General features: G+C 41.6%; 1 protein-coding gene across 1 annotated transcript; it reads right to left on the reverse strand.

The window, feature by feature from the left end:
- Nucleotides 1–135: 135 nt before the first annotated feature.
- SLC26A3 (solute carrier family 26 member 3) lies at nucleotides 136–27,372 on the reverse strand. Its single transcript, XM_019487672.2, has 21 exons — nucleotides 27,240–27,372; nucleotides 23,391–23,576; nucleotides 22,455–22,594; nucleotides 22,219–22,329; nucleotides 21,839–21,993; nucleotides 20,927–21,091; nucleotides 18,835–18,987; nucleotides 16,535–16,617; nucleotides 14,635–14,782; nucleotides 14,398–14,511; nucleotides 13,762–13,839; nucleotides 13,001–13,096; nucleotides 9,530–9,636; nucleotides 8,585–8,654; nucleotides 8,408–8,500; nucleotides 6,820–6,915; nucleotides 5,921–6,154; nucleotides 4,555–4,609; nucleotides 3,227–3,372; nucleotides 2,219–2,284; nucleotides 136–483 (listed from the first exon to the last, which is right to left on the reverse strand). The coding sequence occupies exons 2-21, from the start codon at nucleotides 23,519–23,521 to the stop codon at nucleotides 460–462; spliced, it is 2,265 nt and encodes a 754-aa protein (XP_019343217.1). The 5' UTR covers nucleotides 23,522–23,576; nucleotides 27,240–27,372; the 3' UTR covers nucleotides 136–459.

The raw sequence follows: 27,372 nt of genomic DNA on the forward strand, positions 1-27,372 counted from the left end.
TGTAGGATCTTCAACGAAACGTTATCAAATTATGTGTGAGATAAAGAAAAATGTGACTAAATTATTAAACTATAGCATATAAATACAAGACCTCAAATAGCTGTTTAAACATGACAGTACATAATTTTGTTACTGTACAGGTTGTTTAAAAATTGTTTAATAATATACACATATATATACACATATGTACAAGTGGTGGTAGGATAGCCTCAATCACTTTTTCTCCTTCATAAGTATATAAGCTAACAAACTATAAAAGCTGAAAATTCACATCATATCAATCTACATTATATATAGCATACAACAAACCAGTTCCAAACCCTGAAACATAATCCTGTGTAGTAAAGTCCCTCATACAATGTATGAACATATCTGTAACTGTCTTCACACACGAATATATCGGTATTCATCTTCTGCAGGTGACAATCTATTGATTGGATGATGCCAATGTTTAGAAAATTAGAATTTTGTTTCTCCTGGAAACTGTAGAAAAGAAACAAATAAATATTACTTCTAGATGCAGAATAGCTTCTTCATGCACCTTTGTAAACTGTACAGAAAGATTTTTTCCAGTTTTGGGAGGTTAGAAGGGTTTTATGTTCCAGACTAGCCCATATGTTCCACTCTGGCTCATTTGTGGCTCAGTCTGCTCAGGATATTTCTCTTTCTCTCCCTTGCAACCAAAGGCTGTCCTGACAGTGCTACTTTCCTACAAGAATTACAATTGTGCCCCTTCACCCAAGTCCATGGTCCACTTGGGGATTCACATGAACAGAACTGCACAAGTGCATGACAAATGTCCAGCATGGCTTTTGTATATTGTATATGTCCCTCTCTGAAAATGCAGGGTATGGCAAGTGATAGCTAGAAATAATGCAGCTGAGGTATTAACCAATGTTTTCACATTTCACCAATTAACTAAATGTTTTCTTGTCCTGTTTCTTGTGTTTTAACATCACTGTAAGCCAAAGAAATATATTATCCCTGTGTTTGGCACATGAGGTTGTGAGAATAACGCCACAGGGAAATGTACTCACTAACCATGTCACCTGACTCACTCCAAAAAGAAGCCTGTCTCAGTTTAGAAGTGTGCAGTCCCATCATTAGTCTTTTCCTCTATGGTAAAATGGTAGCAAGCAGTGGAGGGGAGAGGCCTCTGATCAGGAGGTTCAGCAGAGCCTCTCATTTCCTGCAGGCAGGGCAGAAGGTTTCCTCTCCATCCAAAGTGGGGAACTTCTCCTGCCCCATGGCTATCAGAGAGCTCATAGGCTGAGAAACCCAACTCAGGGTGTTGTGGCAGGGATGGGTGGTCAGCAGAGAAAGCAGTGGAGCTAGTAATGATGGACAGTTCTCCCTTTCTTCCCAATGAGGAATTGTGTCACCCTGTTGGCTGTAGGGAATATGCTTAATAATTTATCCTAGGCAAGGTCATAGCTTCCCACCACTGCAGTGGTTTGCCCTAAATCAGGGGCCAGCAAGCTATGGCCTGCAAGCCAGATTCAACCCACATAGCCTGTGGATCTGGCCCACAAGGTCACAGCTTTGGTGGTATTTGGCAGCGGAGTGGGGTGCCCCGAAGCCACACCATGGTCGCATGCCTGGGACTCCAGTGGAGGAGTGCTGCCTGTGTCCCACCATGCTCAGGCAGCATGGGTCCCAGTAGAGCGAGGTTTCCCCACCTGCTGCAGCTGAGTGGCAGAGAGAAGCAGCAGCAGTGATTGGGTCCTAATGCCTGTCCGCCTCTGACTTGAGCTGTGTTATTTTAGTGCCCCCCAGCTCCTGCTGTGCTCTCTGCTGGAAAATGTTGCCAACTCCTGCCCTAACTAGCACACCAAGTACTGGCTGCGAGTCAGTCCTAAACAAGCAGGATGCAGAGGTTGGGGGTTGGAGGCTTGTCCTCTTAGGTCACTGTCCAAGCCTGATCCCACTGTCCAGGGGTTTGAACCCTGGTGGAAGCTCACATGATGTGAGCTGGTAGCTTCAGTTTGGTTTCTAATGGATCACTACATCCACATCACCAAAGCCAGAACTAGCACCTTTTGATGGCTGTATCATCAGTGACCACTAAGTGCACTGCTCCCATGCTCCTCCAGCATATAATGAGATCCAGTGTGAGGTGAGCCCCTGGACTGTCAGGGGGAGGGGGAGGTGCCTTTTACTGGTGCTTGAATTCAGGCAGAAATGTGTTAAACAGTAAAAACAGAAGTGAATGACTCACCATGTGTTCCCGGCTACGTAATCCTCCATCTGTGTTGATGATATAGTGATCGTAACTTCCCTTCTCCTGTAGTGAACAAAGAAGTGTCTGGGTTAGGAAGTTATGCTCTGTGCCTTTCTCTTTTTAGGTAATTTCAGAGGTCATTTTGCTTCTAGAACTCAGAAAATGTGGCTCCCAAGGATCTTGGCCACAGCGTCCACTATGTCCATGTCAGGGGTGGCCAACGTATGGTACATATGCCACAAAGGGCACCAACAGATTCTGTGTGTGGCACATCGCTGATCAGAGAGTGGACAGGCAGCACAGTGGCAAATAGGGCAGAAAGCAGAGCAGCTGATTGGACAGGGGAAGGGAATTGGACTGGCACATGGGAAGAATGTGGGGCTAATTTGTGGGCCACCTGTCAAAAAGGTTGGCACCTCCCATGTGAGGGAGGGGACAGAGCTGAGTCCTTCTGACCTAAGCGTAATCAATCTTAGTAGTTCTGTGATTGATCCAGGAGCATCCAGATTAAGAAGCTGTATCAGTTTTAACTCAGATCAGTTGAACGAAACCAATTACGTGCAACTTTTGAGTGTCGCCAAAGCCTGGCACACTTGAATGCAAGCAGCACTAAACCTCAATGAATCTCTCCTACAAATGCTGCTGGAGTCTAATCATGATGAGGGGGACCTGAGATCCAAAAGGGTCCCTGTGGCTAGTGAGGAGTGGTAGTAACAGAGCACTGGATAGGCTGATCCTCTACGGAAATGACAGCTCTCTTTGCTGTGGCTCCATAAGATTGAAAGGCCTGCCCCTGACCCATGACAGGGCTTTTAGCTCCTATCCCTCTCTGACACTGACAGTTTGAAGAGAGCTTTCCTTCACAGACTTTCCTGAGTGACCCACCCTGGGCCATCCTCTGTTGGGTGCTTGTGCAAGAATAGATGAGACTAACTCTACAAATGACCTGAGAGCGTGGTAAGGTGCTGATCCAATGGGCATAGAGGATAGTATAGCAATCGGTACCTTGTTGGGCTGGAATTTTGGGGAAGTGGCCATGTCCTTCTTCATCAGGATGTACAACACTGCATCATGAATGGTGAGGAAAAACATAGAGGATTTCAGCTCCTCATCAAAAAACACACATCTTTCCAGTTTATCCAGGAAGCCATCTGCAGGGAAACAGAATCAAGTTACAAATCGGCAACCTACCAGCCTGGAAGTTATAAACCAATGACCTCCAGGCCTGGAAGTAGAAAGGAAGAACTCAGAGCCCCAACACGACCTTCGAGAGAGCACGGGGCTTTTCCAAGAAGGGCTCTGCATCATGTATTTGTTCAGATACCATGAGGCCTGAGGCTCCCCTGTCTAGCACCTCGTGCTGCCATTCATTTTCTGCAGCACAAAGTGAGTATCAAACAGTTCCCTTCTGACGGGCAGCAGTTCACACCCACCTGCATGCCCTGTGCAGGCGAGTAAACAATGACTGTACCAAGGGCAGGCTAGAAGAGAATTTGGCTCATCTTGCCTCTTTTCTTCTTAGAGGGTGCAGCCTAAGGCACCTGTCTTGAAGAGGCCAAAAGCTGTGTGTCTGGGCTTTGCAAAGTCCCTACACATGGTCTTAAAGCACCATCATACAGTGTACCGTGGATGGGCCATAGCCAGTCCACATAACCTGTAGTTTCACATGGCTGTAGTTCAGCAAAGACAGGTACCCTATGGCTGTAGTGTCTGGGCAAAGTTAGTCACTGGGTTCTACTATGACTTGGGGGTGATGATTCCTTTTCCCATCTGTCCCAGTGAGAGATTTGTGCAAACACAGCCTCAGGCTTTGTTTGCTGTCCCAAAACTGGGCAATTGCTATAAGGGTACTTTCAGGGGGCACAGGCAAGAGAGACCTTTTTTATTTCTCTCTATACATCTGATTTCTTGGTAACACCAATCAGATGGAAAGATGTGAAGATCTAAAATAGACAAAACTGCCAGGGAACAAGACTTTGTGACAGGAAAAAGTGGGCCATGGGATATTTAGAGTGGATGCAGACAATGCTATCCCATTTCCCCTTCCCTCTGCCCTCATCCAGAATGAGAATTTTATTTTGGTTCACGATTGTTTAGTTCAGTTTCTGGGTATAAATCAAAGTCAACCTTGCTCATCCCTGCAAGGTTAGTTTAATTTGGGTGTGGCAGCACAACTTCAAAGAGTATTTTCATGTAAAATTTATCCTCAGTACTAATGTATGGTGGGAAATGAGGATGGTATAAAAAAGAGGTTCTCTATCTCTCTGGCTCAGTGAACATTTAACAGGTAATTGGTTGTTTAAAACAAGGGGGATCAAAATGGAAGAATTTACCATGTACTCCCACAATATAAATGTCTACGTTGATCCGGATAAATTCTTTTAAAGTCTGTGAAATAGAAAGCAGACCATTATTAGAGACTAACTCCTTTGTTATGGACTCAACAGCAATCACAGTGATTAGATACAGCAGGTGTCTGCAGCACCTTTAACAAATCAGTTGTATTTTGAATGCAAATAAATGGATCTTAGGCTCAGGTTCTGCTTCTAGAAGACTCACTGACCAGGATAGAATCCTAAAACTAACACTGGAGTTTAGAGTAAACCTTGATAAGCTACACTAAGAAAGAGTTTATATATTTTAAGGAAAGGATTGATATTAAAACATTAATAAGAGATGCAAAGAAAAATCTTTCTTAGAAGAAAATAGCTCAGTCCAGCATTCATATCAATGCTTTACAGATGAAGAAACTGAGACTCCAGGAGGTTAAAGACAGAATTTTAAAAAATACAGAGACTCTGTGCCACTCTGAGCTGTTCCATGAAGCATGCACTATCTCCTGTTGTACACATGCCTAATGCTGAAAAAGTATATTGTAGCCACCACAGAACATCATTGTGTGTTTGCCACTAACCATCACTGAGACAGAGAGCCCAGGGATAGTGTTGGACATTTTCCAAACAGCAGCTGTACTGCATCTTTTTGGAGTGCAGCAAATGGAGGACAGGTGTTCTGTGCTTCAGTGCAGCACTCAAGTTTGGTTGGAAGTGGTGTAGACATGCCGATAAAACCAAACAGCCATAACTTCTACTGAAGATAATAGAAACTGTGGGCACTCAGCTCCCATGACAGTAACACTACTAGATTTGGGTCCCAAATTAAGGGTTTAAGATGCCTATCTGCAGGCACTGATATTTGAAAAGTTGAACTAAAACTTGCCCAAGGTCACTTGTCACATTTGCAGCAGGAGCAGAAGTAGGAGCCAGATTCCTAGCCCAAACTCAGAACCCCAGGCCATGTGGTATATGTTATGTATGGTCTAGCACATTACCACAAACACAGTTACATTTTCTTGGAAAATTTAGACAAAAGAGGGAAAACATTTTTATTGCTATTTTTATTGCTATGTCCAGGATTTTCAATTTAACTGAAAGCTTTTCACAAGGAAAGCACATACTTTCCATGCACTATTTCATTATGCTTAAAACCTAATTTCTGTTGAAAAACAGTTTCAGTGGAACATTTTCTATCAGTTCTAGCCACTGAAGTCATTGTGAATGAGATTTTGAGGCTCTAGGATTAAACCTGTATGCAATCTATTTTTACGCTCATAGATGCACATCTTGATGAATGACATTATCTTTGCACTTTTTTCACCTGTAACCACTGACTTGTTGTTTCATGAAAGGTAATTGTTACCTGTTGGAGGACTCTCATGGCAGAAACATCAAGAAATGTTACTGCTGAAAAATCAAGAATGATGCTGTGGACGTCAATCCTGGGCACTCTGATGTTGGGAGGAAGGTCGGAGTTCCAGTCAATTTGCATGGGCAAATCTGCCATGTTAGTGGGCTGGTCCAGTTCCTCTATTCTGTTGTTATCTAATTCTTCATCAGACTCAGTGATACCATTAACTGTGTAAATAAAGCCTTTCTGTGTCAAAGAAAAATGGCTAGAATTAACATTACAGCTTAAGCTATTGTGCAGGGTTTGGAGTATGTCTGGTGCATACACTTATATACAACACTGTGGTACTGAAGAGACAAAGCACTAAATGAATGGATCATGTTCTACCCATGCTTTGTATTGAAAGGGATTCCTTCTCCCTGCACTTTGTACATTTCTGTTTTCAACAATTACTTTGTATTTTGTTTTGCACATTTCATCAGGGTCTGGAGACTCCCTTCAACTTGGGCAGGCTCTGGACGGTCCATGAAAAGTATGAAGGTGGTTTACTTGAAAAAAAACTATGTATGTGCTCCAATCCCAAAGTCAGCTACATATCAAGCCTTTACCTCTTTGGGATCTGATCTTGAAATGTGAGGACAAGCAAGACTCACTGAAGAGAAGATGCGTTAAGCTGTAGGACAGGGACCAGGGCTTATATTTAAAAAAAACCTTATATTTGAAGATTATATTTAGCTTAAGCCATGGCAATATGGGGAAATGCTTAACTTGTGCTAACTGGCATTGACATGGGGAAAGCAACCAGCTCTCACTCAACTCAAAGTGAAACTGGGGTGCCTAACTACTAGGGGTGCCTTTAAATCCTTTCTTGTAGTTTGTCTCTTTCCAACCTTTCAAGTCAACACACTTACAGGGGTTACTTGTAGCTCTCCTTTCTTCAGCATCTTTCGGATTTTCCTCAGAGCTTTATTGCGTTTCCTCAATACCCTCAATGGATTAAAGCCAACCTGCAAAATTACACCTTGATTAACTCTCTGGATTCCTTTGCATGGAGAAGGGAAAACTTGATGTTAGTTTAAAAGGGACTGCAGGGGGAGGGAGGGGGGGGCAGGTTATCAGCAAATTCCTGGCTAGTGATAGAGCTACATTAAAGCAAGCAAGCAAACAAACAATGGCCTTTAGATAATTGACTCTAGTGAATCACACATCATGTGCACAGCTTTCCTGAGAGAGCAATTTAGTTGCTGTCAAGCAAATGACATCAGTCTTTTGGAAATTCCCTTTCTGAGCTGGATTCTTATCTCAGTTACGCTGGTGTATCTCTGTAGTAGTTCCACCTGTTAGTGTGCTCCCATCAATCATATCTGAATTACTTTGGATTAGCTGAGTGACTGGGATCAGAATCTAGCCCACAGGACCTGCTTGTTGTCTAGAGCAAAACTTCCTTGTCTCACAGCCATGAGCAGCGCCATTAGATTTAATGGATGGATAAAGGACTCTGTGACAAACTCCTTGAAGTCAGTGGAAGGATTCAGGACTTCAGCAGACTTTGGATCATGTTCATGGTGATTGGAGGTTGGGCTCTGTGTTCCCTAGAATTGTGCTGCTATCTTTGTGCTATGCAAGCACCTCTTTTCTTAGTGGGTAAGCCTGCACAGCCAGACAAAAGTATGATTGTAGCACACCCTGGTATGGTCATGCTAGCAGAGAAGAGGGGGGCAGTGCAGACTTCAGTACAGGCTAATAACCCAAGTGTATGCTGTGGGTCCTTAGCTGGCTTGTACTTGGCTGGCTTACACTTGCTGGAGCCCATGCTGTGATCTCTCCACTACTATATTGTGACCTAGCACATAAACTGAGATGGAGAGTGCAGCATACCTGCCTAGTGCCTCCATATGCAGTAGTCAAAGATGGGATAATACTGGAAGTGAGAGGCAGAAGGACATGGGAAATCTCTGGGTGTTTGTGAAGGGCTAACCAATAACAGTGAGAGATCATCATCAAGGGTAGGCCACAGAGGGAGCTGAATTCAGTTAAAAGAACATCCCCAGAGCCAAACTGGCTATCATTCCCTGATCTCTTTGCTGACATATTTTTACCTAGCTGTTTTGCTGCTTGTTTTTTAGGATTGTCAGATCTTTGGGGCAAAGACATTCATCTTTCTCCTTGTCCAGAGACAGCCTAGCACTTCTTGGGTTGCTATTGCAAGAAAATATTTATGACAGCATCTCTTTGAATCTTCTCTGTGATGCTTTTTTTTTAAAGACTTTTTAAAAGTATGTAATGACAGTAGAACAGTAGTAGGCTCGTTCCCTCTCTCATGCACACACGGGTACAAATTAGGATCTTAATTCATTAAGATTTGTAAAATTCTTTGAGCTCTTTGAATTATATTCTGTATATGCAAATTAGTTATTATTGTTATTTATTTTTATTATTTCATTAATTCATTTGCAATCAAAATAATTTCTGTGAAGTGACAGCCAGCAAAAAACTTACAGCTTTTATAAGCTTGTCCTTGAAGAACTCCACATTAGCGAAGAAGACTGGGGCAGAACATCTGAAAATCTTTACTCCCTCTGGTTCATATATCTACACAATAAAACAAAGGTATTACTTACAAGCACTATTTTACAGACCTGCAATAGTCAATGTAAATAATGTATAAGCTCTTACATCTGCATAATCCTTTCTGTTTTTGTAGATGTTGCTTCTTCCCACATTAGCCAAAAGACTGCAGTTCGGACTGTAAATGAATACAAAAGATACTGATGTATTATGCTAAAACTTATCAAATGAATAATTACTGCTGTGCTAATAAACTTATCTTGCTGTGTGAAAGCTATACAGCCCTAATTTCTGATAAAATAAATCATGCTCAGGACTAAAGATAACTGTATTGATTGTGGAGTCTATTTAAAGGCCTTTCACACTGAGAGAGAAATTAGCCATGAAGAATTAATTCAAATGGCAGGGAAAAACTATCCTGAGAGAGACTGAAATTTATTATGAGTCAGATTGGGAACTCTTTATTTGTGCTGCTGAGTGGTTACTCACACAAGTAGCAGCAGCAGCAATCGTAATAAAACCTAGCTCTTATATAGGTAACTAGCTTCTATTGTCCCACTGCAGTGTCAGATTGATCTTGTTGGCTTTGTCCTTTGATGAGAATTATGAGTAACTGCTCCCCAGTGGACTCCCAGTCCAGCCTTCTAATGAGACCTATAAAAATACTGAGGTGAGTATTCAAATTATTTTTCTCATTAAGTGGGGGCAAAATACACTGTTTCCATTTAACACATGTATACTTTATATTGTTTAACACATGTATACTCTAATTCCTTTGTTCTCTGTGAACAGCATGGGCCAAGTGTTTTCATGAGATCTTAAGTTTAATTTCTAAGTGTGTCCTTCAATTTGTGGCTTAAATCAGCTGTGGATGCAAATGCTATTACTTAGCTATCTAAAAACCCAACTGACATTCCCAGAGACAGCAAGGACAGCTCTATCCTATCATGTCTACTAGGAATTTATTTTGAGTACAAAATTGCAGGCCTGACTGAGTTTATTTCCAGCATGATATTTGCATAGGATTTAACTTTATATTCAACCATTACTCACAACTGTGTGCGGAATATGACAGTCAGAAGTTCAAATCCAACAGCAGCTGCTAGTCCAAGATCGAGCCCTAGTAGAACAGCAGCTACGAAAGTCACAAGCCATATCATCTGTAAAGAACAGACACGATATCAGATGTTATCATCCATGAAAAGCAGAAGCATGACCCCAGACTGGGGGTCAGGAACTGCAAATCATAGGCCTGAGGTAGACTGTTCCTAATCTCCTGAACAAGCTGCTTAAATTTTCTTCCTCACCTGCAGAGCACACATGGTTTAGCTTGCCAAGCATCACCAAGGGGTAATGGGAAGATTTCTTAGTTAATACTGGAGAATCTTTTTAATGATGCTAAGGTCTACATGCAATTGGTATGAAGTGCTTGTAGAGTCTCTATCACTTAAGGCAGGGGTGGGCAATTATTTTGGCTGGTGGGCCACATATGTTTTGGTGAGCTGTCAAGGGCCGCACACATAAAATCTTTCAGAAGATATCATTTTAACAAATTATAGATAAAAAAAAAAATCATATACTAAAACTCAAACATCTATTATAACATATTTTTATTTTATTAAAAAATAATTTTGTCCTGATTTATGGTTTTTTGAGTAATGTATATAGAGGTGATTCCATACTAGCTCAAAATAAAGTCTTACTTTTGTATACCATGTGTGGGGTGGGAGATGGAGGGAGGGGATTGGGGGGATGTGGGGTGTGTGTGGAGGGGGTGGGGATTTGAGTGTGTATGGACGGCAGGCATGTGTGTGGGTGGGTAGATGTGCGAGTGTGTGGTGGGGGGCTGCGCATGTGCTAGGTCCTGAGAGCTGGCCAGGGGTAGAAAGAGGGGGGTGGGCAGGGGGTACATGCAGCAAAGCTTGCCCAGGCAGTGCAGGTGCAGGTGCGGTCTGCCCCCACCCCCCTCATCCAGCTCATGGCTGCACCCACAGTGCTCTTCATGGGGCTGAGCCCTGCTTACGCCCACCCAGGGCAGCCTACACCATGCTCTCACCTGCACCCAGCCTTGGCTCTGGCCAGCATGCATAGCTTCCCAGTAGGCCTGTTACTGGTGTGGTTGCAGCTGCCTGGGTACTACTTAGCTCCCACTGCCTTCAGCAGCTCCTTTTCCTCCTGTCTCTGTTATGCTGATCTGCGCAGCAGGTAGTGCAGGGAAGCAACGGTGACTATGGGGATGTGTGCTGGGCACCACATGGCCAGCCAGGCAGGAGTGGAAGCTGCATTCAAGTGGCTCCTGCCCCAGTGTGTAATGTTCCAGCTCCAGGCCACCTTACAACCACTCAGCCACCTGCAGGTCGCTGCTTATTACACCAGGCAGCCGAGTGGGTGGAAGGTGGTCAGGAGCTGGAGCCCTGCATGCTGGGGCAGGAGCCTCCTGGCTGCAGCTTCCCCTCTGCCTGGGTGGGCATATGGTGCCTGGTGTGCATCCCCAGGGCTGCTGCCACTTCTCCAAGCTACCTGTTGCCTGGAGCTGCATAGCAGGGGCAGGAGGAGGTGGAGGTGGAGGTGTTGGAAGCAGGAAGAACTGAGCAGTACCTGGGTGGCTGAAGCCCCATTGGGAAACTGTGTGCTGTGTCTGGTGGGTACAGGTGGGAGTGTGGCATGGGCTTCTCTGAGTGGGAGCAGGCAGGATTCAGCCACATGCAGAGCAACATGGGGGCAGCCATGGGCTGGATACAATCAATTGGTGGGCACCCACCCGCAGGCCAGATTCAATCAGTTGCTGGGCCAGATCTGGCCTGTGGGCAGTATTTTGCCCACCCCTGACTTAAGGCATCCATGGCCAACTTGGATAACCATTTATATCAGGCAAGTAGTGCTAGACATATGCCAACCTCTTAGATGTCAACGATAAAGGCATCATTTCAGCTGTGGTTAATGTGCTGGCTATTTTGTGCAGACTCAGCTGTTCTCATCAGCTTGCTACTAATACCAGACATGAAGTAGACAATTTTGTCCACTTTACTCCTAATTCCAGCTATATTGAAAAGTCCAGTATAAATAGTAGGGATTAGAAAAGGTATATTAAAAAGTGCTTCTAACTAGTTGAATTTTCTTTAAAATCTACCAAAAGAGCAAGATAAAATGTAAATCATGATATTGGCAAATGTAATATTTGTAAATACATCTTGGACATTTAATGGAAAAGAGGAAGTATTATAATGATTATATATTGATAATAGTATTAGTGTCATTATTATAATTGCATTATTATAATATAGTAATACAATGCAGTATTAGTATACAACAACATTTTATTATTAACATAATAATGTTACTGATGATGATGACAATGATGATAGTAATAGTAACAATAATAACACTACTAATAATGATAATAATAATGTTTGCCCATAGTACAGTGTTTCACACACTAGTGAAACACTGCCACATTGTTGGTAGATAAGTATCATTATCCCCATTTTTCAGATTGGGATGCTGGGGCCCAGAGCAGTTAAGTAACACAAAAAATCAGTGTTGAGGATGCAAGCTAGATCTTCCAGTTCCTAGCGGTGTGCCTTGTTTACTGGACAAGGATGCTCCATGGCTATATCAGTACAGGTAACCCCCAAGCTATACTGTTAGTCAGTGGGGGACAACCTTTTTGGCTGGCATACCACAAATTAGCCCTGTACCCTCCCCAAGTGCCACTCTAATCTCCTGTCCCTGCCCAATCTGCTCCTCTACTTTCTGCTCCCAGCCTTGTGCCCCCTGCTTGAATTGCTGCTCTGTCTTCTGTTTCCTTGCTGTGCTCCCTGCCCAATTTGCTACTTTGCTTTGTGATCCTTGCTCTATCTACCTATGCTCCCTGCTCCCTCCCTGATCTGCTGTGCGCTGCTACATAAGCTGTCTATGCCACTTGTGGCACATGTGCCACAGGTTGGTACCCCTGCTGTAATGTAAAGTGATGTTCTTTACTTGATTTTTGTAACTATCAATGGCTGTAATGGCAGATATATGCACATTCTAAAGAGACAATATGTTCATAAATTTGTATTCAGTAAGCTCAATATTCATTAATTTTCTGACTGCTTTTCATATTTTGCCTTCTATGAGTACAGAGATAGTTACCTGTAAGTCTGAAGTCATGCAGAAGGTAGGGCAGAGTGGCACCTTAGCCACTAGCTGGTTCAGAAAGGCATGTTATAGGTTGTTGCCTATAAAATGTCATACCTGCCTAAACTAGTTAGTCTCTGCCACACTTGAACTTGAAAGGTGGAATTTTTTTAAAGGAGAGATCTGTTTGGGCAAAAATGAAAGTCAGGAGAAGAATAAAAAGAGAGAAATAAGATAAAAGCATGAGACAGAAAATAACCCTCAAACAATTATATGAACATAAACAAAGCAGGTCAATAGTATATGCAAAGCAAGTTAAAAACCAAACAGAAGCTATAAAGGAATCTGTAAAATAAATGACTGCAATAGCATTTTATCTTTAAATGCATATTAGTTCCCACTTACACAATCATATTTGTCCTTCTTCCATAAAATGCCCACTTCTCGGAACTGCATCAGCATCCCCTTTAAATTGCCAAGAGCCAAAGCCGCAAGGACTGACTGTTAGAAAACAAAGCACACACTGAATTTTCAAGACAAGAAAAAAAAAAGCTGAATGTTATAATGAAAAGACAAATGTTAATAGAAGAATACCATGCATCAGAAGAGGAGTCCTGCCCATTCGGGAGGCCTACCACCACAGCCTATTGGTTTGGGCATTCCCCTTCAAGGTATGAGATATCGGTTCAAACCATCCAGATTTGGATATCTAAGCCTCAGAGAGGGGCAGTGTGTAAAACACACCCCTCTTCTTGCCATTTCCTAGTGGATAGCTTAGACAGCTTCCTTCCTAGCCCTAGGCTTTTGTGGATCCTCTCTGCATACAGCGTGTGGGGAGTGCTGCAGGACTGGGGATTCCATTCAGCAGCCAGGCACTTAACAGTTAGGCACTGCAGTCCTCAGGCTTGTGGCAGCTAAGGCACAGTTGTGGATCAAGCTCTAGGTCAATGACAGTCATATTTTCCTATGATCCCATGATCCTATGTTCTTTGCAGCTGCATCTTTTGTGGAGAACAGCTGTGGAATTTAACAGGATAGGGCTCTATACGAGCTTAGCCCAAGCCTGCTCCTGCTGAAACCGGTACCAACATTCCCATTGACTCCAACCATAGCTGCACTGGGTCTTTAATAAATACTGAAAAATTCTATGCCAAATAAAGGAGTACCTTCTGCAGTGGCTCCAGGAGAAATCCAATGGCCAGGATCACAATCATGACAATGATGGCTGACAGAAAACCAGCAATCTGAACAAAAAAAAGGTTTCTACTGTAAATTCCTATCCTAGAGCATTTTGTGCTGCCAGAAGCCTTAAACAGGCATTCATTTCTAGCACTGAGAAATTTCTACTGCTAGAAATCCTGTTGGACAGGGAGCATACAGGCATTGAGCCTACATCTGCCCCTCTCCTCTGTTCTCCCTGCCTTCCCCAGACTGGGGTGAGCCGAGACTGGGAAAGGCATGGGAAGCAGGGGTTGCTCCATTCTCCTGGCCCCTCCACCCATTCCCTGGACCAGTGGATCCTGTTCTAGGGAGCAGGTGGGGAGCACAGTGTGATTGTTCCACTTTTCTCCCAGACTGGACTGGAGAGTTTCTCATGCAGCAGAGATCTTCCAGGTCAGCCTAGAAGATCTTTTTCCTTGTGGGGGCATATTTCCCCCAGGCAAAATTGAATTAATACTTGTACGCTCATAGTTTCTATTGATAGAGCAACTATTCTCCTAGTAGAAACACAACACTTGAATATGACCCAGGGAGGCAGCTTTAATACACCAAACTCTGTCAAGATCTTGGATTTGTGATACCTGTGTTTTGCCTCCTGTACTCTCCTGCACACCTGTTCTTGACAGTGAGGTGCTTGTAGCAAATCCTTTGAAGGATCCACCAACGATGTTACTCAGTCCAAAGGCAATTAATTCCTAGCAAAATAATACAGATTTTTTTAAATAGTTCATTAAGATTGTTCACAATGCAAAGCATTTCTAATGTTACTTTCACTTCCAGTTTATTAAATTAAACTGTTTTAAAATTTTCTTACTTACCTGGTTACCATCTATTAGGTAATCATGCTTGATGGAGTATACTTTAGCCACTGAAAAGGCTATAGCAAATCCAACAATTGCAATGGAAAAACCATCACCCACACAGCTTTGGAAAACATTTATATCAGGTGCAACAGGAGTTTGAAATCTGTAAAAGAAACAGAAGCTGAGAGCTGTCCCTTGGTGGGGGTACTTAAGAAGGCATTATAGTAAGTGACACATCTATTGCACTGGGGTATAGTCCACCTCTTGTACTGTCTTATTCATACACTCCTATGTTAAGAAATGATCAAAATATAATCCTGGATCTGAACACTACTGAACTTTATGGAAGTTTGGCTCATGATTTGGACTTCATAACCTGGGACTTTTCTGTAATCATCTCAGTTTGCAATTCACCTGGGCAAATCCTGACAGGTGTCAGATTTTTTGCTATTTTTGGTAAGGTGCATATTACTTATACTCTGAGTAAAAAGCTTACTTACTGCTAAGTGCCTTGCACAGGTCTTCTCTGCCCATGTGGATTGGGTTGCATTCAAAAACTATAGATAGTTCAGTAAATATTTACTAGGGAATGTCAGTCTTGGAGATTATCCACCAGGGGCCCTAATTATACTTGCTGCTCCATGGCCTTTAGGCAGGAACTTTTGCAAGTCGCATTCAATAACAGGACAATAATATGTTCCCACCCTCCAGGCTGGTGACAGAGATTTCCCAACGTGTTGGGATATAAGGGTACCTGTAGACATGTGGGATGTCTGCTCTGATGCACTGTAATTACAGCATGTCAGAGCAGACTCAATTAATCAAGTCTACTGGAGCATGCTAATTAGCACACATCAGCAGCCTCAGCATCTTGTGTATTCAGCATCCCCATGCTTCAAAATGGTGTAGGGGATGGGCACTTTAAAGCTTGTTGAATGAGCTTTAGTTAAAGCACCCCTGATGCCATTTTGAAGCACGGAACGCTGAATACATGTGGCGCTGTGGGCACTTTAATTGGAGTAGCTCCCAAGAGCTGCTCTAATTAAAGCACTCCACCCCTGGAGCATATGTAAAGATGCCCTAAGATATCAACAATTTATAAGTCATTAAGAAGCCATCTTTGAGGTCAGTTGCTGAGGGGAAAGATTGAGAAAGAGAGAGAGAGAAATACTGTGGAAGGAGTTTAAAGAAGTTGGATGATCCTCTAGTTCTAGGAAACAAGAAGCTCTAGGAAGAAGCAGGTGTGCATATAGACTAATGTTTTTAAGATCTGTTTTCCTTCTTAAATGCTTGTGTTTTAAGAAAATTCTGTTTTGCTTTAAATCAGCTGTTTGGCTCCTGGATATCATTGCCATAGTTACTGTATGGAAAAGACCACTAATCTACAGATCATGTTCCTTTTGGTCCCATCCCTTTGGCATTCGTGGCTGTTCAGTAACTCAGCAGCCCAGCTTCAACAGGAAGAGTGGCATGTCTCCTCCCCAGCAGGCATGGGAGACCTAGGTCTCCCACTTCCTGAGTGTGTGCTTTAATTACCAAGTTCTTGGGCAAAAGGTGGATGCTACCATCATGTGTTATCTGAATTCAATGCTGCTGATAGAGGTATGGTTTGCTTACAACATACCAAATGAATCAGGTTCTTTGAAATGTAGGTGCTTCTGAAACGAACCTGGATTCAACCCAAACTGCTTATCACCAAGCAGGTGCTTTATAATAGTTTTTATCTGTTGAAGTTAGTCCTCTGAAAGCTGGGATGTTGGTTGAATGCAAAATATTTACTTGACTTCCCAGAGAAAGGAATTTATATTCGTGTAGTTTATTTAATCAGGAAGTAGAGATAAATTAATTTGGCATTAAGGACCCTATCTGGAAAGGACATTCACTGCATTGGGATAAGTAAAAATTACACACTTACCCTTGTTCTAATTTTCCAACAACATCTACTTTAAATTTGTCTTTGAAACTGCAGGCATAGGATATACCTGCTGCTATGACTGTCTGTAAGATAAAAAGATAACTGATATTAGGAACTTACAAATAAGAAAACAAAGAAGCACCCCTTGATCAAAACTCCTTTCCCATTTCTAGAAGAAACATGGCTTCTCTAAGATGTTTTTTAATGACCTCACTGGTGGCAAAATTAGGCTTCCCAAACTGGGTGCCTTAGGCTGTGTGTAAACGAAACAAAGGGCATGTGCACACAACACATTAAAGCAGACTAAATGCTTTTGCAGCACTTTAATGGTATTGGTGTTTACATGCCTAGGTGGTGTATTGCACATTAATTCCAGCTGCTGTAGGAAATTCAGTAGTATAATGCACCTTAAATGACTTGGGGTGCAGCAAACAAAAACTCCTTTGAGGAGTTTTAGGTTGCTGCCCCTACAGCTGTGGAGTGAAGCACTGGGCTCCATGTAGTTCCACGGCTCTGCAGGAAACCCTGTAGGCAACCTGGCAGTAGCCCAGGAAAGCAGGCTCCACCAAAAAAAAGTGGCGAGCCAGATCTTTTTCCCACTCCCCACCTCTGGATCCTGCCTGCCTGCCTGCCTGAGCTGCACAGGGGCCCAATGCTTTCCTCCACGGCTGCGGTGCCCCCCCCGGGACTGCCCGAGCCAGGTGCCTGTGGACGGGTCTACCAGCCCCCCTGCAGCTCACAGACCACTCTGCCTGCTGGCAGCTCGCCCTCTCCTCCCTGCCAGAGAGGCAGATAAGTAACAGGGTGTGTGCATGACACGGGGGTTTAATTGGCCCTAAATTGAAGCTGTGTTTTTTAAAACCCACCACTTCAATTTAGGGCCCCCGTTTCATCTACACATGTCCCTAGATGTTATAGTTAAGTCTTATGCCCAGCACCTACCCCGCCCCGACATTCCTTTGAATATTTCCATTAGTGAAGGATTGCCCCCCGCTCCCCAAATCTGAGTATAATAATCTGAGTATCATATCACTAGAAATATATAAAGGGCTTAGTCCATCTGTCTGGGTGTCTGTGTGTCTATCTGTCTGTAATGCTCTTGGGGGGTGAGGCTCCCAGTGGGGCATACCTCCAGCCAGTGCTGCGGACAGGCCAAATTGCCCATCAAGAATGATGGCGGGGATGGAGCACCACCAAGACAGTGGGGATGGAGGGGGTTGCGTGGGGCCAGACGCAGATTGGGGTGGGGGGAGAATGATGGTGGGAACGGAGGGGACAGCGGGGGGTGAGGCTACCACCACTGGCCTTGCCCCCTCATGGCCCTGCTCCTTGAAAGTGGTGGCGGCAAGGAGTGGTGCTGGTGCAGTGCTGGCCTCATCACTCCTGTCCCCTCCATCCCTACCATCCTGGCAGCACTCTGTCCCTGCCAGCTGTCATTCTTGGTGGACAATTCGCTAGTTATCCTATAATAACCTATTGGATAACAACCCCTGTGTAAAAAATACTATGCTAGTCCACAACAGTGTTCCTCCATCCTTTCAGCTTGATGACCACTTATTCAAAGTAAAAAAAACCTGTTTGCAGGCTCCTTACATTTTCTATAAAAGTGAGATTTCACGTTAAATTATTAACAATGATAAGCCTATCTCTCCTATTTGATAGAAATACTGGAACTTGATCATAAAAGGAAGGTGTGCAGGAAATGGGGCAATGAGATAAGGGGAGAGGCCACCTGGCAGTACATGTAAGGGTGCAGTTACTAAAACTAGTAATGCAGTTGCTGCATCTGACCTTGCATTGAAGGTCCAGACCACTCAAAGTTATTCTGGAAATTGTGTTTTCATTGCTCACAAATTGTAATAACATTCCCAGAATTCATTCAGGGGCTTGGAATAAATGATCCTTGAGGTCCCTGTGTTTCTGTGATTATATGATTTGCGATATGTCTTGACCAACTTTGTGAAAATCCTGGGGGTTGGAGAAGCATTGGTATGCAGTGTGACTCTTATGGAATTCTGGCCTGTTTTATTATGAGGGAAATATCTGCTATCACAGCTAAATCATATATAAAGTGCTTTAGGAATAATAATATAATCTATAACCATGTATTAAATTAGAAAACAATTAAATTGAAAGCATATAATGATAATGCTGTCCCCCTGCATGAAACTTATTTAATATATTTGTCAGAGTGGAAAGGCAGCATTTGTCATTCTGTCATGTAGAAGTAATATTTAAAACTATCCCTCTGTCGCTATCATTACACTGCACTTACAAATAAAAGTTAAAAAAATCCTTACCACAATGAGTTCAATTGGGATGGGTGCTGGTAGCTTGGCTTTGAATCGTTCATTAATTTCTTTCACCACAAACACAATGACTAGGATAATGAGTGATGTGACAAGGTCTGCAATGTTTGTTTTCTCAATCTGCTCAAATATGTTCTTTAGAGTCTACAAAATTAAGAAGAAATATAGAGCTTTGGAAATATGCTGTATTAGCTTGGCTCAGTAGACATTAGTCTTTCAAAAAGGAAAACGTACATCTGTTTTTCATTAATTATTTCTTTAGTTAGGGCCAGGGGTGGATTAAGACGTTTTGGGGCCTGGGCAAGAAGAAGGGAACCCCTGGGGGGGAGGGGTTCAGAAGGGTTTATATATATAAACTTCAGATACTTTCAGATCCATTGTCAGGCATCCTACAGATCCAAGCCTGGAGGCTTGGGGTTCAGATGCCCCCAAATTTCACTTGTCCTCAGCCTATAACCACAGGAGCAAACTAGGGAGGAGTGCCCTGTTTTCATAAAGTTGGTGTATAGCTTAGATCCTCCCACTGGAAGCTGGCCAGTGGGAAGCTGACTATGAGGATCTCATAGGGAGTCTTGTCCACATTTGGACCAAGCTGCACCCTCCACTATACGGTGCCATTTTAAATCCTTCTTGGCTCTAGTACTAAGCCAGTGCAGTTGATCCTTCACTTGATCTTAGCACATAAGAAAAAAAAATGCTTTTTTTATTAAAAAAAATATTGATCCAGGTACCCCTCCAGCATAAAAAGTCCCTCCAATCATGGTTTCAGAGGTGTGTGACTGGGTTCTCACTCACTCGGTTACAGGGAGTGAACAATGTGAAGTAAATGAGGGGAGGGCTTATTTGAATGTTGTATTTGCATAGTCTTGGTATATGCAAAATGGGTGTTTAGATAAGTCTTCTTGTTTGTTTTGTATTGTTCACTATGCCTTTTCAATGAGTGAATGAGAACTGGGTTAAAACAGAAGAATAGTCATATATATATAGCAATGTTTTTCCTGTAAGTATGGGGGTGGAGGTGCCTTGGGTCTGGTCCAGTTGGCTCATGTTGATCTACCCATGGGTGGGGCTCAGTTCTTGTGAAACATAATCACTTGAGAGCTCTGGTGAGTGCACTTCTGTAGAGGGTGCATCTTGCTTGCTGCCCAGCAGTCAATAAGACTTGGTCTATTTGCTGGAAACTTGATTTAGAACCTCGTTAAGTTATTTACATATAATCCAACAGAAAACTATCTGATGCTAACAGCTTTTGGCTGTTATGAACCTGAGTTAGAGTCCTAAAGATAATGTCAAGGTGAAAGCCTCTAACCCCAATCCCAGGAAGATAGACATTAAGGGGGGGAAACTGAACACACACAACATATTCACAAGTTCTGTTTTGCTTCCTTTCTTTGTACCTTTCTCCTTTTCTTTATTTCTACTTTTTAACTACCCAACATGATTTTGGGGAGCTATGCCGAAATCAAACACATTTGCACTATATGTTCCAGTTCAATAAGGAAAGGTAGATATAATTAAGTGCTCAAATAAAGTTGAGTGAGCTATTAAAGAAATGTTAATATACTGTAGGAAAGGTTATATAATTAGTTCACTTGGGAACTCAGTAATAGATCTAAGTATCTCAAGATTTTGTTAATAACACCTCTTTTCCATTTTTTTTCTTTTTGTACGTTTCTTTTGGCATGCTTATTTTCTCATATTATGATCTGTTGGTATAACTTTGTTACATGCAGGGCATGTCTACACATTGCCCTACGTCACTGTAGCAATGTGCTACATCACCATATGTCACGCTATGCCGACATAGTGATCATGTAAGTCTGCACATGACTGGCAGCTACTCCACCATAGCGATGTACTCCCCCATTTTAGTGTGCCACTACAGCAAAGTAGCAGCAAAATCTAACTGTGTGCCACATGCACAGCACAGTATGGGCAGTTACTGTGCCATGCTTTAGTATCCCAAAAGGAAGTACTAAAGCATGGTGCCGTAGCAATGTTACCATACAGCAACATGTAGACACACCCACAATGTAATGCACTTTTGTTGTTTCAATGGTGTTAGCAATCATTAAGTACTCACGTAGATCATTGCAAGTGGTCCACTAAATCCAGGGACTTTTAGCTGCAGCATAAATTTCAGCTGAGACACCACAATATGAATAGCTGCAGCCGTTGTGAAACCACTGATTAATGACTGAGATAAATAAATCACTATGAATCCAACCTGTAGTATTCCCAGAACCAGCTGAAACACAAAAGAGCCCATCATTTGTTGATGTCATCAGAACAGTGCAGTATTGCAAGCCCCAAGCATTCAAAAGTCATGAGTTAAGTCCTCAAAAATCATGAGTGTAGCTTAGCATTAATGAGATTTTAAAAAGTAATAGATTTAGGAGCCAAGATGCCTAGAAACGTTTTCTAATGAAAACTGAGATTGTTACTTGATCACAGGCATCCAGGATGTGGGGCTTTAAGAAAAACATCCAACATTGTCAGTCTTACTGTAAAATTGTAAGAGTTATCATAATGGAACAACAACCATTGTTACAGGAGGTCTTAAATCTAGGCATTTTACTTTAAATCCGAAGCAAATGTCCTTGTTCTTAGGATTTTCAGTATACCCCTATTTCTTATGCATTATGAATACTTCATAATGGAAAAACAAATATTAGAAATCATCACCCAGTGAAACATTTTACAGTATTCTTTTCCAGGTAAGTACCAAAGCATGCTTTTTTTCTCTCCAATTAAATGGTCCCTTCTAAAGTACTATAATATGGATCTTAGCTTTTTTATACTTTAGCATCACAACTCCATTCTGCTCTAAGACATATGGCTGTGTATAGCCCAAATGTCAGAAGCTTCCAAATAGCCGACCCAGATGGTTCCTGGTTAAGGGGTTAGATTGTTACATGGGAAATTAAATGTCATTATGACTATTAGTAGGAAGAAATGAAGGAAAAATAGGGAGTCTGGATAGATAGAGACCAACCTGGAAAATTCCAGCAAGGACTGTAATGGATGCAGCCACCATCACTTTCTGTTCATCTGTTGTTGACACATTTGTTAAAGTGCTGTTGCCCAGATCACCAGGGACTAACCTGGTAACTACATCTCCCACCATCATGCTCAGAACTGGGAAGGGACCTAACAAACACCAAGTAATATGTTAATGTTGAAAGGGTGACATATCACTATTCATCCATCACAATTTTATTTCATATTTGAAAAATGTTACAAAACTTTCTTAAACAGCACTTTGTGCACTGTACATATAGTTACATTTTCCAATATTTCTTTAAACATCAGGTTACTACAGATAAACAGGGAAAGAGATCACTGCAAAGCAATGTGCCATCTGATTTAACTTACCAACTGAGATGTGTCTTGATGTGCCAAAGAAAAAATAGATTATGACTGGAAAAAAAGCACTATAGAGTCCATAGCTTGGGGGAACATTTGCCAGCAAAGCAAAGGCTAGACCTGTAATTAGAGGATAAAAAGGGAAAATTATGTACATATTATAGCCTGAAGTCCACAGATGTTTGAATCCTGGATTTAAATGGTAATTTAGGAGAAACCAAAGAGAAGCATGTAGTACAGATTACCTTGCAGGACAGCCACCAGCCCTGTGCTGACCCCAGAGACAATGTCACTCAGCATCCATTCCTTACAGCGATAGGCTGGCAACCAGGAAGCTATTGGAAGCAAGCTTAGAGCAATTCTTTTGCACTTTTGTGAGGAACAACTGAAAAGATATGAGAAGCCACAGTTCAGTCATATCCAGCATGTAAATCTAAGCCTGTCTATAGCTAAACCCAACCTTGGTATGAGAAGCTGAATAATAAGAATACAGATTCCAGCCCATCAGTGGAGCCAGGAAGACGGACACAAGCTGTCTACACTATTTCCCTGCTGCAACAGGAAGATGTTTAAGGAAAATGTTGTTTTAAAATTATTTTGAAATAGTAGATGTTGGGTTTGAATAATGAGTTTTCATTTGTTTCACTGGAATGACAGAGGTGTTCATGCAGTTCTGAAATCATCTTTTGCCTTTTTCTTCCATTAATGTTCAAGCCAATAATTGTGTATTACCTTCCTTTCTCACATATCCATTCTCTGGGGTCTGTAGATGACACTGGGGTACCTTTTCCACACTTCAAGGAAACAAACACTATTCTGTTCATAGGTAGGGGACTGTCATTTCTCATGGTAATCTAACAAGATGAGTTAGAACAGGGGTAGTAAGACTTCAAAGGATTTGAGTTCATTTGGATGGATGGAGCTGCACCACTGGAGAAATGAACTGAATGGAGTTAAACTAAGAAAGAGTTTGGTCTTCAGTGTTGTGAGTTAACATCTGTTTTCTTCAGAAGGGAGATGTGGACTTTGTAAAAAGCAACAGCAGAAACCAAATGAAAGTCTTTTTAGAACAATAGCTGGAATGAAACTGTAAAAATGGGGGTCACACTATCAGAGAATTGCAGCTCAAGCTATCTATTTCTAACAGCAATATTTACAACAACAACAAAAATACTTCTTACCGAAAATATAACTTCAGATTGTCCAAAAAGGTTTTGTGGTATCTGTGTACTTTTTCATATTCTTCACCAAATAAATTCTCTGAGTACACCGGTCTGGCCACAACATACTGATTGCCTACAGGTTCAACCATTTTTCCTGAAATGGTGGGTTGAGGTGTGTCTTGTTGTCCTTAGTCACCTAAATACCTGAAAACAAGTAGCAGAACTAGCTTCTTAAATATCTCAGGGGTAATGTAAGGGGATGTGCACAGATGAGTGACTTCTAAACTGAGCATTACTATCTTTGAAGATCAAAAGAAAGAAGATTAAGAAATACAATTTCTTTCCTGTCCTTCTCACATTGCTGGGGCAAGAAAACAACTTTGTAAAGAGAGACAGCCAGAAGGTTAAGGTTGATTTCAGGTTTACTTAACTATGAGCCAGTTGTCTATGAATGAAGGCTGTCTTAATCAAGGGGAATTAGTTTTCTGTTAAAACAATTTCCTGTTGTGACACTGAAAATGAAGAACACTATGCACTGCAAGGAAGGCTGAGAGCTTAATAGATCTCACCTAGCTACATAAGAAGGGACGAGAATCCATGCCAAAAGTCCAGAGCTGAGACCTCTTGGACTCCGGAAAATTTTGGAGCCAGACCCAAACTTCTGGATCTGTGTATTTCAATAAGGGGATCTATCCAATAATAAAAACAACCAAAATAGCAGTTATTTTAAGTAAATGTTTTTCTTATGACTTCTTGAATGCTTCTTCCCCATGCACCTGCAGTAATGCTCATCACAGCCTGGTCTTCAGTGTTATTTTCTATCCCATCCTTTATGCATCCTTACATGTATTTGTTTCTGCTAAGCAGAAAAATCACTCAGCTGTCCAAAATGATACTCAGGTCTGTTCCCTCAGTGGCTATCATGAATTTATAATCCAGCACTGTGACCAAGTAAGTTATGTCTTCCTTCTCGTTGTACATTACCACCATATGGATTTTTTTCAGAAGTCATAGATTCATAGATTCATAGATGTTAGGGTCGGAAGGGACCTCAATCAAAGTCAGTTTGATTCTGTCTCTGTGCTGCCCTAAATTGGTTTAGTTAATCTGAAATTCCTCACAGTTTTCCTTGTCTTGGTTATCCCAAATACTTTTGTGCCATCTGGAAAATGTTACCACCTCACTAGTTAATAAAATATATTTATTATTATATTGCGTGTATTATATTTCTAGGAGAGCAGGTGTCCTAGAATGGAGTCTTGCTGTACCCAACTGTTAGTCTTTTGCTTGTGTGAAAACAGACAGTTACTCTTAGCTTCCTGGCCTAAGAACAGAGGTTCCCAAACTGTGTTCAGCGGGGCACTGCCGGTGTGAGATCTGGTGGGTCACATGGTGCAAGTTCGTTCCTCTTGTTTCCCACTGCTAGACTGAATTTAGGTACATTAAGTACATTTCTGAGGAAACGCCTGCATGCAATTGCTGTGGCTGTCACAGGGATGTTGTATCATGAATGAGCACATGCTAGCTCATCATCACATCATCTCTGCATTCAGATGTGGTTCCCCTTGTGTAACAGTTTGAAAAGACCTAAGATGTTCCTCAATTACATACCAAGACACTGAGCATCCTATCAGCCAGGGCCTGACCCAAGGCCTGTTGAAGGCAATTGAAGTCTTTTAATTGATTTCACACTCTGTCTGGATTAGGGATTTATTCTACTGCCCATCACTGTAGTATGTGAGTGCTTAGATCAGATCTGAGGCCAGCACTGTTTAGTAGGAGTTGTGGTTGATTATATTCTTTTTTACTGATCCTCAGTTTGCATAGCCTAGACCCGTTTCTAGATTAGAATTTGGCCCGCCAAATATTTTTGTTTTCTCATATGTTAGAATCTGTATATGCTTTTTTTTTAACGTAATGTTGTAAGATGGGATATTGTTGGCGATCTTCAGTAGGTTTGTTTATTGCGATGTGACACATGATGTGTTGTATTGACTCTTTGAAAGATAAAAATAAAATATTGCCTGTGACTAGACATTATACATTTTCTTACATATTTTCCCTCTTAGATTTTACTATAGATTTCATTAATTCCTTTGTCACCATCTGTTCTTATTGTCCCCCTTTTATTGTTTTTCCCGAGTAGTAAGCTAATTTACCAAGCTCACGATACATAAAATAAGTTTCTTTAGGACTCTTTTATCATCCTACATTTTATTTAAAATTATCACACCAGAGTTAAGTTTCTTTGTAATAAAAAACCCAACACTAACCCTGATTCTGGTTAGATTTAGACTAGTGTCCTTTAGGTTTTCACGTACTATCCTTAATATTTCTGCAACTTGAAGATTTATTATTCTTCAAGGTGAATGGAACTGAATACCAGTGAGTTCCACATCACTACATCTGCGTTCTTTTCAAGTTGTTCTTCTGTACGTTGCATTCAGTACTGTCACCTCACACAGCATTGTTTCTTTATTGCTTTGTTTAACTTTGTGCTTATCTGTAGTCTAGGCAGATAACATTCCACGATCACTTGCATTTCCATTGGGACTTAGAAAATTGTTGCTCAAAAATAATTAACTTTCCTATTCACTGGTATTTTTAAATACTTTATAGAAACTGAAATGCTGTGGCAGATGCCACATGAATGATCCAAAGAATTCTCTCCTCTTTATATCCACAAATAAGATTCAGCACCAAGAGGCGGCATGTTTCCTACCCTACCTTGTCTAAGATCCTCTTCCATTCACTCCTTGGACTCCCTTCTGAGATTGAAAATTAATGCTAGTTCTGTTGGTGGCTTTGGTAAATACAGTCCACTGGGAACTAGACTGAGAACACAGGCCTACATTACATAAATCACTAAACAGCTATCAAATGGTATCAGCTTTCACTTTATTGACCAAAGCTGTTTTGAACTTGGCATCTAGTGATAACATTGGGTGCGTCTACACAAGATGCTTTGAGTGCAGTAGACTAATTCTACTGTACATTAGCGTAGCAGGCAAAACCCATGCTAATGCACTAATGTGCAGTTGATTTAATCTACAGCGCTTTAGCGTCACAAAAAGACCATTCAGTTGCACTAATGTGCAGTAGCGCCAATTACAGTGCAGTAAGTTAGTACCTGTCTTTACAAACTGTCTTTGCAGGTACTAAGTGTGTTCCCACTGTGTTCCTTTTCTGTTCTTTATTGGATCATACCCCAACGATATTACTGTAGTGTCTGTACACCTACCAGTGCTACATTAAGCAACATGACTAAAATCTGTTGGATATAAAACTAGCAGTAAAGGAAATTTAGATTGGATATTACGAGGAACTTTTGGATTTTGAGGCTTGTTAAGTATTGGAACAGGTTACCTAGAAAAATTGTGGGCTCTCCACCCCCGGAAAATGTCAAGCACAAGTTAGACAGAGACATGGCTGAGATGGCTTAGCCAGGGATGATCCTACCTTGAACAAGGGCTTGGATTAAATGACCTCATGAGGTCCCTTTCAGCCCTACTATCCTATGATCCTACATTCTTATTTTGCATGGATATTGTTATTGGAAATTGTTAGATACAAAGTCATTAAACATTTTTTTTTCTCTTTTAATTTTATCTCTCCTACATATTAATTGAAACGAAATTTGGTAACTTCTTAACTGAGTTTTCTTACCTAAGTAATAGTAAGTATGTTAGCAAATTATGCTCCACTTTTCATACATAAACATATATTAGGAAAAAAATCCTGATATAGAAACAAACAGCTTCTATAAGGAAGGCTTTTAGCTTTCTCAAGGAATAATATTCAACTTAAACATTTTGTTTATGGTATTACTTTAAATAGCATTACAGAACTGGTTGGTCTGAATCCTACCTGATATCTTCAGTGAAGTCCTTTAGAAGAGAGCAGCCAAGAATTTCATGGCAGAAAGAAATCCTAAAGTTTTTCAGAGGTGATGCAAGTAGCTACTGCTGTTCTTCATTCCAGTGCTTCCCTATATACTTGT

Source organism: Alligator mississippiensis, chromosome 4 (assembly GCF_030867095.1).
Source record: "Alligator mississippiensis isolate rAllMis1 chromosome 4, rAllMis1, whole genome shotgun sequence".
Taxonomy (NCBI): domain Eukaryota; kingdom Metazoa; phylum Chordata; order Crocodylia; family Alligatoridae; genus Alligator; species Alligator mississippiensis.

Excerpts from the sequence above, each read along its gene's own strand:
- SLC26A3 (XM_019487672.2), bottom strand. The coding sequence starts at position 23,521 with ATGGTTGAACCTGTAGGCAATCAGTATGTTGTGGCCAGACCGGTGTAC. Across the intron at positions 21,994-22,218 it reads ATCAAGACACATCTCAGTTG|GTCCCTTCCCAGTTCTGAGC; the intron begins GTAAGTTAAATC and ends GGTGTTTGTTAG. Across the intron at positions 13,840-14,397 it reads GTACAGGAGGCAAAACACAG|ATTGCTGGTTTTCTGTCAGC; the intron begins GTATCACAAATC and ends TTTTTTGTTCAG.